General features: G+C 35.2%; 1 protein-coding gene across 4 annotated transcripts in view; it reads left to right on the forward strand.

Annotated features, from left to right (window-relative positions):
• stat1b (signal transducer and activator of transcription 1b) overlaps nt 1–14,315 on the forward strand; it is a 28,162-nt gene that overhangs the window by 12,494 nt on the left and 1,353 nt on the right. For 3 of the 4 annotated variants that reach the window (NM_200091.3, XM_087266195.1, XM_087266194.1), the window contains 14 exon segments: nt 1,133–1,291; nt 1,453–1,545; nt 1,683–1,742; nt 2,517–2,546; nt 2,913–3,003; nt 3,113–3,148; nt 4,025–4,108; nt 4,198–4,296; nt 4,391–4,526; nt 6,924–6,979; nt 9,249–9,343; nt 10,791–10,930; nt 11,031–11,219; nt 13,114–13,198. In NM_200091.3, coding sequence (NP_956385.2) covers nt 1,133–1,291; nt 1,453–1,545; nt 1,683–1,742; nt 2,517–2,546; nt 2,913–3,003; nt 3,113–3,148; nt 4,025–4,108; nt 4,198–4,296; nt 4,391–4,526; nt 6,924–6,979; nt 9,249–9,343; nt 10,791–10,930; nt 11,031–11,219; nt 13,114–13,198 — 1,353 coding nt within the window. 4 annotated transcript variants of the gene reach the window in all.

Genomic DNA, 14,315 nt, shown 5'->3' on the forward strand with positions numbered 1-14,315 from the left:
AAAGTGCACTTCATGTTTTTAGGGTTTTCAGTGTCAACGCACAACTTACACTATTTATGCTACAAAATGGTGAAGAATAGTGCATAAGTATGCAATTTGGGCACAGCTTATGTCTTTCTTTGTAGTGAATATGCTCCCTCTAGTGGTGATAATAACATAGTGCCTTTAATGTAAAAACAATACTTTCTCCACCCACTCTAACAATGCGCCGCAGATTACATGAATCACTTTTAAAATAGTAAATTAATATCTGGGTTATGTTCTCCAACAAAACATTGCTAATAGTTTTTTTATGGAAATGGTGATGTGGAAATTGGCCTAAATGCATGTTTAATGCTCCAACATATGCTCAATGTTACAGTCACTGTCCTTGCAAGCTGTGGTTTATATAAGTGTAGCTGCTGATTGGGTTAACATTTAGAGTACACCCACCAAACAAGAGAAAATGTATCTCAAACACCATTTACAGGACAAAAGTCGTTCAACAAGTTGCAACCAGTTTGAGCTTGAACGTGTCTCCGTTGTTTCAAAATATACAACCAACAAGTTTTTCTTCTTTGTTTTTAAATGAATAGATCACCAAAAAATGAAAATGTTGTTATCATCTACTCACACTTGACCAGTACCAAACCTGTTCGACTTTTTTCCTTCTGTTGAATGCTAAAGAAGATACTTAAGCAATGCTGGAAATCTGCAACCATTGACTTCCATATACTATGTTTTTCCTATTATGGAAGTCAGTGGTTACAGCTTTCTTCAAAATACCTTGCTTAGTGTTTGACAGAATCTAGAAACTTATAAAGACTTTGTAATACTTGAGGGTGTGTAAATAGTGAGGAAATTTTATTTTTTGTGTGAACTATCTCTTTAATCGAAGTGTGTCAATACCTTGTTACTCTTGTTCCTATGTTTGATTTGTCTAAAATTAAGGTTTGTAAGTTGTAATTAATTACAAAATTAGCATTATTTATCAGACGATTATTACAGAAAGGCATTTATAATGAATTTACAAATTGTATGTGGGCATAGGATGGAGCTCCTTTTGGTTGTATTGCTCTTATTTTTACAGTATAGTATATTTATATACAGTATATACGTTTTATAAATAGTTAAAGCGTGACTTGTTCTCCAGGTTCACGGTGGTGGCAGAGTGTCTCCAGCAGATCCGTCAGCAGCTGAAGAAAGTTCAGGAACTGGTCCAGAAATTCACCTACAGCAACGACCCGCTAAATCTAGGAAGGGGCCAGCTGGATGAACAGGCCATTTCACTCTTCAAAAGCCTCATATTAAAGTGAGACACCACAGCTCATCATGAAAATGACTTCATATGTAGAACACACGCTTTAGTAAAAGAGGAAACCAACAGAAATTTGATTATATATTATGGCGTGTGTCAGATTTCAGTGTTGAACAGGCCGACAGTGTTTTGATCTTTCTTTGCGTGTCTTTTAGTTCTCTTGTGGTGGAGAGGCAGCCCTGTATGCCAACACATCCTCAGAGACCCTTGGTAATAAAAACAGGAGTTCAGTTCACCGTCAAGATCAGGTGGGTTTCTTTCATTATTAATGTTGCTTTTACTCATTTTAATTGATGGTTCTGAAGAAGAGCTTTTAATTCCAGTGATGCTTATTCAAAGTCAATCTTTAGTCTGATGTGCTATTTTATATTACATTATTTCATAGGTCACTAGTCAAACTCCCTGAACTGAATTGTCAACTGAAAGTGAAAGTTTTTATTGACAAGTAAGCTATATCTATCTATCTATCTATCTATCTATCTATCTATCTATCTATCTATCTATCTATCTATCTATCTATCTATCTATCTATCTATCTATCTATCTATCTATCAATCTATCAATCTATCTATCTATCTATCTATCTATCTATCAATCTATCAATCTATCTATCTATCTATCTATCAATCTATCAATCTATCTATCTATCAATCTATCAATCTATCTATCTATCTATCTATCTATCTATCAATCTATCTATCTATCTATCTATCTATCTATCTATCTATCTATCTATCTATCTATCTATCTATCTATCTATCTATCTATCTATCTATCTATCTATCTATCTATCTATCTATCTATCTATCTATCTATCTACCTACCTACCTACCTACCTACCTACAGATCTATCTATCTATCTATCCATCCATCCATCCATCCATCCATCCATCTATCCTATCTATCTATCTATCTATCTATCTATCTATCTATCTATCTATCTATCTATCTATCTATCTATCTATCTATCTATCTATCTATCTATCTATCTATCTATCTATCTATCTATCTATCTATCTATCTATCTATCTACCTACCTACCTACCTACCTACCTACCTACCTACCTACCTACAGATCTATCTATCTATCTATCCATCCATCCATCCATCCATCCATCCATCCATCCATCCATCCATCCATCCATCCATCCATCCATCCATCCATCCATCCATCCATCCATCTATCTATCTAATGGTTTTTATTGTTTTCCTCCTGTAGAAATTTAACAGAGAGGGACACAATAAAAGGGTAAGTAACATATTACACAGAATTTCAGAGAACAAATATGGTTTATTAATACTATGAAATTATATTTTGACTGAGACAGAGCATTTAGATATATAGCAAGGAGTCCAATGTAATATCTTGTGGCCCAGACAACATCCACAAAAACCTCTGCAACCCACAATTGAACAAGACTGCTATATTACTTAACTATACACACCATTTATCAATGTGATAAGACAACCGCACAAATACAACTGATAAATTATTCAGATAGTTTTGTTTGAATACATGTTTAAATAGTTTATCATTTGTATAGCACAATTATAATTTATGTACAGCATGACACCAGCTGAAATTATAACATTGTCTTATATTCTAATGTTCTAGAGGTAGAAAATTCAACATATTAGGGACGAATACTAAAGTTATGAACTTAGAAGAATCCAGTGGATGTCTAGCAGCTGAATTTCGTCATTTGGTATGATGTTAAAAAAACTACAGAATAAGACACAGCTGATTCATACACACATGATCATGTCAAATCCAAAACTTAATTGTTCCTCTTTCTTTTTCACTGTTTACTACAGCAATTAAAAGAAATGAAAACTAGCAGAACCAATGAGGTAGGTTAAAAAAACATGCACTTTAAAAAATATCTGTAAATGAGCAGTTTTCTGTATATTGTGGGGCTGCACGGTATTGAAAAAAAATTGACATTGCAACATTTAGGTTTTCTGCGTATATATTGCAATATGATTAAAATGTTCACCAAATGGTTTAATAACGTTATTTTGGAAAGAAATCTTGAATTTAGACTGATTGTAGTGATTTTGTAAGGATGTGAATCATGGATGAAAATTAATAAACAAATTGCAAGCAAAAAATAAATGCAAAAGAGCAATGAAAAACATAGAACTTTATGGTTTTCCAGAGAGTCAAACAGTATTTAGGTACAGAAATTGAATAATAAAATGTAATATCAATTGTAAAATAGCACTGCATAAACTTCATTATATTAATCATTCAGTTAAAAGTTACTAATGTCAGTTTGCTTTAAACTCTTTTGAAGTGAAGTTTATTTATAAAATTATTTTAAGAGGATCACGTTCTTATGATTGCTAGCGGCTGGTCCCGCATTATTCAATTTATGATTCACCAATCAGACGATTACAAAAACCTTGTAATAATCTGCCAGTACATTTTCTTCTATTTTACAGACTTATTTCCCAGAATTATGTTACTTCTTATACATTATATTATTTCAAACAATGTTAATAAAAGTCGCTTTATTAAACTGCAGAGTTGAATTTTCAACATCAAAAGTCGACAGAGCAGACATCAACATCCCATAATGGAATTCACAACCGTAAAAAAATGGCAAACACTAGTGAATAACAAAATATAAAAAAAAACTGTTAATTAACAGCTTTTAACTGTGTGCAATGATGTCAAATTAAGTGATAAAAGCATTAACAAATGTTTTTTTATATATATTTCAGACGCCTCTCATCGTTACAGAGGAGATGCACCTACTTAGCTTTGAAACTCAACTTATTCAGCCAGAGCTGAGTGTTGATTTATCGGTAAAGTGCTTTGAAAAGTTTCTACTCCAGTGCAAACACTTGATCAGACCAGTAATTCTAACCAGACCTGTTTGCTTCAATTTAAACAGATCATATCACTTCCTATTGTGGTGATCTCACATGTCAACCAGTTACCCAGTGCCTGGGGCTCAATCTTATGGTACAACATGCTCAGCGGTGAACCACATGTACGGGCCCATTTACAGTACCATCATCAACATTTTCCTCCTCCGCTAACGTCTCTATTCTGACTCACGCTCTTGATCTCGCTCTCTGTCTCAGAATCTGACGTTCTTCTTGAATCCGCCACCGGTGAAATGGGTTCAGCTTTCAAAGGTCATAAGCTGGCAGTTTTCTTCAGTCAGCAAACGAGCGCTGACCTCAGATCAGCTGAGAACAATAGCCGACAAACTTCTAGGTGAGATGACTCAATGATTTATACACTCAATTCAAGTCATCTTTAATTCTGTAGCGCTTTTTACCATGTGGATTGTGTCAATGCAGCTTAATGAGAATCTGGTTTCTCTCAAGGTTTTTTCTTCACTAGCATACATGGTTTGGGATCGGTAGAGTAACGCATCGATGGATTTGCTCTTCAGTATTTGGGCCCTCAGTAGTGATTATTAAACCACACTGAACTGAACTGAACTTAAACACTAAATACTGAACTACACTGTTCCAATTTACTATGATGCTTTGACACAATCTACATTGTAAAAGCGCTATACAAATAAAGGTGAATTGAATTGAATTGAATTCATGTACAAGAAGATTAAAGAATAAACTCAGGCAGGCATGGGAGTGGTGTTGAATGCTGGTGTAGTTCTGGTTAAATTAAAATTGTTTTGTTTCAGTTTAGTTTAAAGGGGTGTTCCACTACAATATAATATTTTAAACTTTAGCATTTAGTTTTAATGTAGATGTGTGAACATGAACAACATCTCTGAATGTAATACGCTCAAAGTTCAATGCAAAGGGAGACATTGGCTTTTACAGAGTTAGCTTAGCAAGCCTACAGTGAACAAAGTTTGGGGACTACAAAAATTACATCCAGGTTAATGATGTCATAAACCCTTCAGGTTACACGCATACACCCCATGCAGCAAAGAGGCGTGGCCAGAGGCAATGTAATATTATAGCAGAGAAAGCTAAAATGCAGTCCAAACGGTGCTATTTCCACTAAAAATATATATGGTTAGCATTTGACAAAGGAGAGCTTCCAAAATCTCTTCCAGTTCAGTGCTGGATTCGGCTAAAAACTCCTTAAAGAGTCACGAAACACCAAAACACATTTTTTTGAGCTGTTGACAGTCGTATATGTGTCCCACACTGCTAAAAACACTATTAGGACACCTATATTTCACTAAAAAGTGTAAATATGTTGTTTTTGCGTTATTTCAAGCAAATTCGTACTTCCGGTTTGAAACGAATTTTTGAAGCTGCGTCACGGTCATGACATAATAGCGTGTATTCCAGCGTGCAGACTGGGCATCTGTGCCAGAGTGAGTCTTATTACGTCTTACAGTGTGATGCATTAATGCATGAGTAAGGCTTGGTTCAAACCAATCAGCGCGCTCTATTTTGCAACTTCATTAATATTCATTAGTGTCACTGTTTACACCAGAGACGCCACGTTGTGTTGGCAAAACAAGCGTGAAGTGTTGCTTTTATAGTTTGCTGCCATTAAGTTTCGTTTTCCTTTTCTCTCTGTGAGAGCTCAGACTCACGTGTGGATTAACAGTGTACGCGACGCTCGACAACAATAACTTACGTGTCTAAGGAGGATTATTGTTTACCTGAGAGCTGTTCTCATCTGCAAACGCTGAGATCCGGATATGCTTGTAGTCTCCTCTTCATAAAGACGCGGCTCTAGTTGCTGGTGATTGTCCTGTCTCTACAGATTTGGTAAGTGAGCGACCAGTGCTCTTTGTTTATTCAGTTTGTTCGTATCGAATTAAGTTAACTATTGCACTGAGTGCAAACTTGTTAGCACCGCATTTTGTGACCGGAATAACACACGCGGCTTTCTGCTACCTGCCGTGTGCATCTAAGTTTCCGGGAATTGCGGAGCTTTTTTTCTCTCATTCGCCGTGCGGTATCAAACATTGCATGAAAAATACACGCTTAGAGCAGATCCTCGAATCAAATATCGTGTTTGTCGCGAGGGGCATGAATGAATTCCCTGAATGAAAGAGCCAAACTGCAGTTAAAGTCCAACATTTAATAATCTGGCAAATAATTCAACTACAGATGTCCATGTAGGTTAAACACAATGACTGTAAAAAATACACCATCACTTTCTCATGTGTGTGTATTTTGACTGAAACTTGCGCATGCCCAAATAGACACTCCCACACCATCCCACTTTAGTTCCTCTGACACTCCCCCCTAAACAGAGCTGGACACGCCCACTTTTCTGACTTTTTCCAAAGTAGAGGTGTGAAAACACCCTGCTGAAACGAGGGGGTTTCATGGCCCTTTAAAGAAGGAACAGTGATGTGAATCCGATTCGTGAATCACAGCACAATATGTTAGCTGGCCAATCAGAACTAAGAAATTTGACATTTTCATTTAAGCTGAGTAGCAGTAAATAATTAAAGTAAAATAAATGAAAAAATATTGTGATTTAAAAAAAAAATGAAGCATAGGCACTCATTGCTTTGCACCACATAAACACAACTAAGCCCTTAAAATACACTCTGGACCACCCCTTTAGGTTTAGCTAATTCAGTTTATTCAGATCAGTGTAACTCCACCGGTGCGCAGCTCCATATCTTCATGCATTGCAGCTTTTATCAGTTTTATCTGTTTTCAGGTCACAAAGCCCAAGGTGACCCTGAGGGACTCATCCAGTGGAGTGCATTTTGTAAGGTGGGATTATATTGAAACAGAGACGAGAATGTTGCTTTCGCTTTCTTTGACCAACCACACTTTTGTTTGTGCCTCTGCTGTCACTGTCATCACATGATTTACTGATAAAACAAAACTTAGCGAGACTGCAGAGGGGCCCAAAGAACATCAGAAGACATCTGTGAATAAATGACTTCTAAACTAAACTAAACTAGTTTTTTTTTTAACTTTTTGCTTTAGTCAGTTTACACACACTTGTTCCATTGTTTAATGCCCTAAAAAGCATTTTGTCCACATGTTGACAGTAGATTACATGCACATTATCATCACTGGCTTGTTTGCAACATCATTTGCACTGGTTTATACACTGGGTGTGCCCCAAATTGCACACTTAAGCACTATCTACACCATTTACAAAAGTCTAAAAGTAGTGCATTTACACTTTTAAAAAGAAAAAAGTGCACTTTAAAAGATCGGGATGATGCACTTATTCAACTGATTTTAAAAAAAGTGTAATGTTGAAAAATCCATGCACTCATCCGCCCATTCAAGTAGCAGAAGTGGAGGAGCTGTCTACACTAAGGTTAATTACACCGCCTCCTGATCTCATCTAAAGTTAGGGCTGGGCGATTAATCGAAAAATAATCGAAATCAACATTCAGAGCCTATAATCAATCAAATTTTCCCATGCCGTTTGTGGAGTCATGTGACCCCACTCTGTTAAAGCTGATTTATACTTCTGCGTCGAGAGGGCAGTTCAGCGCAGCCTTTACGCGGTCACATACCCACGCACCTCTCAAAAATGTGACTACACATTGGGACGACACGTAGCACAATCTCTGTGATTGTTCAATTTAGTAGCGTTGACAAGTGTGGACAACTGTGAAGTAGCTCTGTGTGGAACCTTTTGTTTTGTGTTTACCTTATGATTAAAGTTGTTTCACATCCACCAGTTCTCGTCTCTAAATAAGCGAGTTTTAGCTACTTGTACACTAAGATAGAGTTCAGGAAAAACAAAACCCTCGTGAAGAAACTCAACACAGAGGAACATAAAAACCTGCTGCTAGCTAGCGTTTTGGAAGATGCTATTGCAGAGCAACATAAACAGCACGCTAAAGTAAATGCATGGCAACACACAAGGCAAGCAATGTGGGTCACAGCGATCACTTGACGCAGAAGTATAAATCAGCCTTAAAAATCTGAGGCTGATTTATACTTCTGCGGCCACTTTGCAGACACATGTGATCTCTGGTAAAGTAGGATGATGGTCACCTTTTATAATCTTACTTTGCACTAAATTGACAATGATTGTAAGCTGCGCCAGAGATGCATTAAGACAGCATATTTTCTATTACATAAAAATTATTATTTACATTAAAATATTTGCTTACAGAAGATGCAAGAAATGCACCATTTAAAATATTATTTAAAGGATATTCAGGAGTTATTTTTATTTAGAAGAGATACTGCTTTTTTCTACTTTTAACATGAAAAGCATTGAAAACTATTTATTTTGTTTCCAAAATTGCTAGTTATTTATTTTCACTTTTTAAAGAAAAAAGTGACTGTTCGTGTTAGGCAATGTGTGCTATAATTTCAGTTGTTCAATGTTGATGTTTATTAAATAATCATTAATAGCAGATAGTGTGTGTTTTCACCAATTATTATAAAATCAAGTAATGCCCCCTTCATTCAAAAATCTCTCATTTGTAATATGTGAGCATATTTACTGTACAAAACTTGTCACAAACTACGAAGGCAAAAAAATTTGCCATAACACTACACTACATTGTTGAGTGTGTAAGTCCATAAGCGCATATGCAGTAGTCAACATTTGAAGTGGATCAAAAAAAAGTGAAAATTTAATTGTAAGTCCCTTTGGATAAAAGCCTCCGCTAATTGACTAAATAAAAATGTACAATTATCATAAGACAAGAATGAGTGTTGTTCAATAGTTTTAGACAAAACCTTTTTTTCATTCACTTCAAATGTTGACGATAGTGTGTCATCTGAGACACAACTACTGTGTTGTCATAGTGCAAATGAACTGTGAAATGACAAATGACGACAAACTGTATAAATGAACCTTATTTTTGATATACAATTTATGCATTGCAATAAGATCTAAACTTCAAACTCCCATTGGCTTTTACAGAATTGTACTTTCATACTAATTTGCTTTGTTTTTTTAATCCAGCCCTTAATAATACTTTTATTACACTGAGAAAGCCTTTGACAGGGCAATGCCATAACCACTGGTTTTAGCTAATCAAAGTGTGTTTTTGCCTAGACGTCTCCTAATGAGAGAGGTATACCATTTTGGTTGTGGATAGATGGAATTCTGGACCTTATTAAAAGACACCTGCTCAACATCTGGAATGATGGGTAAGAGCGTCAACGTTACGAACACAGGAGGAAATACTGCACTAACAAGGGCTGGAGCAATCTGTCTGCTACTTTACACATTCGCTTAGATTATTAAACTGTTGGGGTTTATTCAATCCAAAATGTTTTTGTTTTTTTTTTGGTCACCATTTACTCGCCTTTATTCCATTTAAGTTTTCATCACGTGGAGAAAGAGCATACAGGGTGATTCAAAAAGAATACCACAACTTTGAAAATCGAGAAATCTGCAAAGAAGAAAAGGAGAGCTAAGCTTTTTCTTTTGTCGATTTAAGGAAGCTCTGAATTTTGAAAAAACTTTAAGTACTCTTCACATTGATAAATTACCCAAGGTTCCATCATGTTTCTTTTATCAAATACAAATTTTCAAAGTTGTGATATTCTTTTTGAATCACCCTTTATTTATAGGAATGTTAGAAAACTGAAATTACCTTACAAGCTACTGGTTTTCAACATTATAATATCACATTTTTCATATTAAATATCACAGTTTTAGACATTGTTTTGTTATTCATCAGAAATACCAAAGCGGCCACTTCCAAGTCACTTTCAAGTCACTGTACTGTTTCCTCTCCATTGAGTGTAGCTTCCAGATTATGACGAGTTTCTTTTAAAAGAAAAAGCTGACATGTACCTTAAGTTTCTTATAGTCAACAGGATGCCTGATGCAAACATCCTTTCAAAGCTTAGCAACCACACAGAACACCCTAGTAACCCCACAGAACATTCTACTAAGTGAATAGCAACACTGTAGCTACCATACACAATTCCATAGCAACCAGTTTGAATACTGTACCATACTGTCTGGCAACCACACAGAATACCTTAGCGAATGCCTAGCGAAAACACACAACACCCTTACAACCATGTTCCAACACTTTAGGTTCAACTCAGTAAATGCCTGGTATTGGAATTATGTCATTGCAGCCACACAAAATCTTCAGATTTTTAGCTTTTAAAAATGTGTTAAATGTAAAACTGCTTTAGTTTAAGCTCATAAATTTGCTTTTAACTTAAAACTATTACAAACCTTCACAGTTTTGGAATTTATAAACAATTTCAAACTGTCTGGCTACTCTCAAGCCACTTTTTTTCTAGTAAATTTGTATTATTTCACAAGAAATCTCCATTTTGCTTCATATCCACCCCCCCCCCCCTTCTATTTTTTTACAAAGCAATAAATTTCCTTTTTTTTCTTGCACATCCAATTAACATGAAAATATAAATATACTATTTCATGTCAACTTTAAAACCACATCCTTATCAGAATGGCATGAACATATGCCAACATCCTTGATTTTAAAGCTTCCAGTCTATAGTATTATACTGCAAGTGACACACATTAGAAATTTGACTTAGTTTGATATCAGTTTCATCTGATACCCAAACCCCTTTATTTATTGATTTCTTGCAATTCTCTTCCACACAGGTATATTGTAGGGTTTCTGAGTAGAAAGCAAGAGAAGGCTATGCTGAGAGACAAAGCTCCAGGCACTTTCCTTCTGCGCTTTAGTGAAAGCTGTCGAGACGGAGGAATCACCTTCACATGGGTGGAAGAATCACAAGATGGTACGTGCTGGATTAAATTTAGCTTTATTTTCAGCATTAAATCTAACTGCCTGGCAGTCTTGAATGAGTGTTACTGTGCAAAAAAAACCCCCAAAAACAGGTGAACCCAAGATCCATTCGGTGAAGCCCTACACTAAAGCAGATCTGGCAACCATCTCCATGCCAAACATTATCCGTGACTACACACTTGCTGCTCCAATGAAGGTTCCAGTGTATCCCCTCATCTACCTTTACCCGAACATCCCAAAAGATGAAGCTTTTGGTCGCTACTATACCAGTGAATCTGAAGGTAAATGCTCTTTACTTGATGGCTCATTCCATGAGCATGTTTGTATGCATTGCAATGTGCTAATAACTATGTTAATTAAAAAATCTGTTTACTCAAATGACCTGCTGTCATAGTTTACATGCAAACCAATAACCTGGAAATTCACCTTAATCGTGTTTGCAATATTTTTATTATAAAAAAGTTTATTTGGTCATAGTGACTTTAAAATACAATATATTTCTTATCTAACTTCAAGTATTAAATTAAATGTCAGTTGACATAATAAACCAGTTATTAAATGAACAGCTTGTGTGTTATCCTCTCAAGATGCAGCATTTTGACAGTAGCATGTTTGCAATTCTGTTTTACGATGAAAACACATTTACTGTATATTTCTTTGGGTCAAGAAAGCATCCAAGTTTGTTGCATATTTTCTTCTCCTTGCTGCAAAATGTTTGCACATTGTCTGAATGTGTTTAATTCTGCGCTTAAATTGTCATTTAAAAGCAAACTTTGACCATCAGTTCATGATTTAGCCATTAAAGACCTTAATCCAATAATTAAAAAATTAATAATTAAATCACACACGTAAAGTCACACTTCAAAATGTATGAATGTCATGGATATCATGTACTACTGCCTATATATAAATTGCCTTCCCTGAATGTAGGAAGGTAAACCCGCTGGATGACTCTGGTCTAAAAGGCTCTTCTGGGTCTGGCACCTTTATACCCAAGTTCCTTTCTTTATTGGTCAAAAAGCCAGTATGCCCTACGTTCAAGTGAATCTTATCATTTGACCGTTCCCCAGGTTCGAACTGAATAGGGAGGCGAGCCTTTAGTCATGCCGCACCCTCGTCCTGGAATACTCTTCAGTCTGAACTCAAAATGTCTGAGCTCATCCCATTCAAATAATTTCGCTCTGTCCTTTATTATAAACAACAACAGTTCATTTCTCAATGTAGGTGTTTTAACATTGTAATGTGATATAACTAAATAACTAAACTGTACTTTTTTATATTATCCTTACTTTTTTATCTATTATTATTTTTCATAAGTCGTGTGTTGCAGACCTCTTGCCCAGTTCACCCTTGTAAATGAGATCTTGATCTCAGTGGGTTTTTATCTGGATAAATAAAAAATAAAAATACAGTTAAAGCCAGAATTATTAGCCCTCCTGTTTATTTTTTACCCTTAATTTTTGTTTAACGGAGAGAAGATTTTTTTCAATACATTTCTAAGCATAATAGTTTTAATAACTCATATATAATAACTGATTTAGTTTATCTATCTATATTTTTTAAGACACTACTATACAGCTTATGTGACATTTAAAGGCGTAACTAGGCCAATTAGGTTAACTAGGCAGGTTAGGGTAATTAGGCAAGTTATTGTCTAATGATGGTTTGTTCTGTAGACTATTGAAAAAATATATAGCTTAAAGGGGATAATAATTGTGACCTTAAAATGTTTTTTTAAAACATTAAAAACTGCTTTTATTCTAGCCAAAATAAAACAAATACGACTTTCTCCAGAAGAAAAGCATTATCAGACATACTGTGAAAATTTCCTTGCTCTGTTAAACATCTTTTGGGAAATATTTAAAAAAGAAAAAATAATTACATTTTAAATAAAATAAAAAAAATCTCTAGGGAACCAATATTAGCGCAATACTCAACAACTATATTAACACATCAAACATTTTTCCAGTATTGTGCAGCTCTAGCTTTTACATTGGAAGATAATTTGTTGAAGCATATTACCACATTTCTTTTTGAAAAATAAAAAAATGAACAAGGGAGATAAACAAACTATTTGGATAATTTGTTGCAAAATGTTAGTGTAACTGCTGCAAAACTATTTGGGCCACTGTATGTTTCTGTTGTTAAAAGCAATAATATTTTCTTCTCCCACAGATTCAGAAGACATGGAGACAGACAAACCCATCAACTCAGATGCAAATCCATACTTAAGGAGACATCTGATGCATGTGTCTGATAAGTAAGCAATGCTTTTTCCTTAAAGGTGCCATAGAACGTCTACACAGAATGTATGTGATTTAGGTAAGCGCAAATATATGAAAAGGTTTTACAAGGCCATTATATGTGCCTAGAAATTGGCCGTATATAAAAGCTCAGTTTTTACCTTATATGAAAGGTGATGATTATTAATGATCTCCATTCTCATGCTGCTCTCAGCTTAGGCCTCTGATGCTCACGTAGCGTGATGTACTCTGAAATACAAATATGCAAAATATAATCATATTGGCAAAACAGATAATCATTTCAACTGAATTAGAGAAGAGGTTCACAGTAGGAGCGAGTGAGCTATCAGTTAAAAACTGTTCCAGAGTTGTGTCAGTGATTAAAAAAGGTTAAATTATAATTACACCAGACAAAATGGACAGACAGAGATGTATTTAGAGTTATATTTTGTGTGTATATATGAAAACACAGCCAGGAATTAATACAAACCTCTGCATAAACAGATACGTTTTTGAAGTTTATTGTTGTCCTTTCCCTTTAAAAAAATCAAAGTAAGAGCTGAGTGATATGACATGGTGCATACATGTGCATAAAACTCCTATCTTAAGAAGTCTACATGCGTTTGTTGCCTCATTACAAACACACACGGACAATATGTACAATAAACTAAAAAAAAAAATACCGTTAAACAGACCTTATGTCTCTCAGGGCACTGATTAAACTTATACCCAGTCAGAATTTTGCGTTCTGACGATTTGCAAACAGGTGAGATTGCGTTACTCCATGGCCATGCATAGCTGCCTGCTTCCTACAGTTTCTAGTCTAGATCAGATACACGGCCGGCCTGAAGTGCGATATGCACATCAATATAGCAGCATTTTTTATAACGCTGTATAACAATAATTCATATTTTACAGTACCGTGACCCGATACAAAAAAAATGTATTGGGTAATTTATTAAATAACAGAAATAATACTCTGTACAACTACTGTTTTTGCATTACTGTGATGGTTGGGTTTAGGGTTGGAGTAGACGTTTAAATACAATTAATGGGAAATTTAATTAATAACATAAATTTTTGTTAACTTCCGGCCTAAACCATATCTGATCTTGCAACAACCATAAATCAGCC

Source organism: Danio rerio, chromosome 9, assembly GCF_052040795.2.
Source record: "Danio rerio strain M-AB ecotype USA chromosome 9, GRCz13ab, whole genome shotgun sequence".
Classification (NCBI taxonomy): Eukaryota; Metazoa; Chordata; class Actinopteri; order Cypriniformes; family Danionidae; genus Danio; species Danio rerio.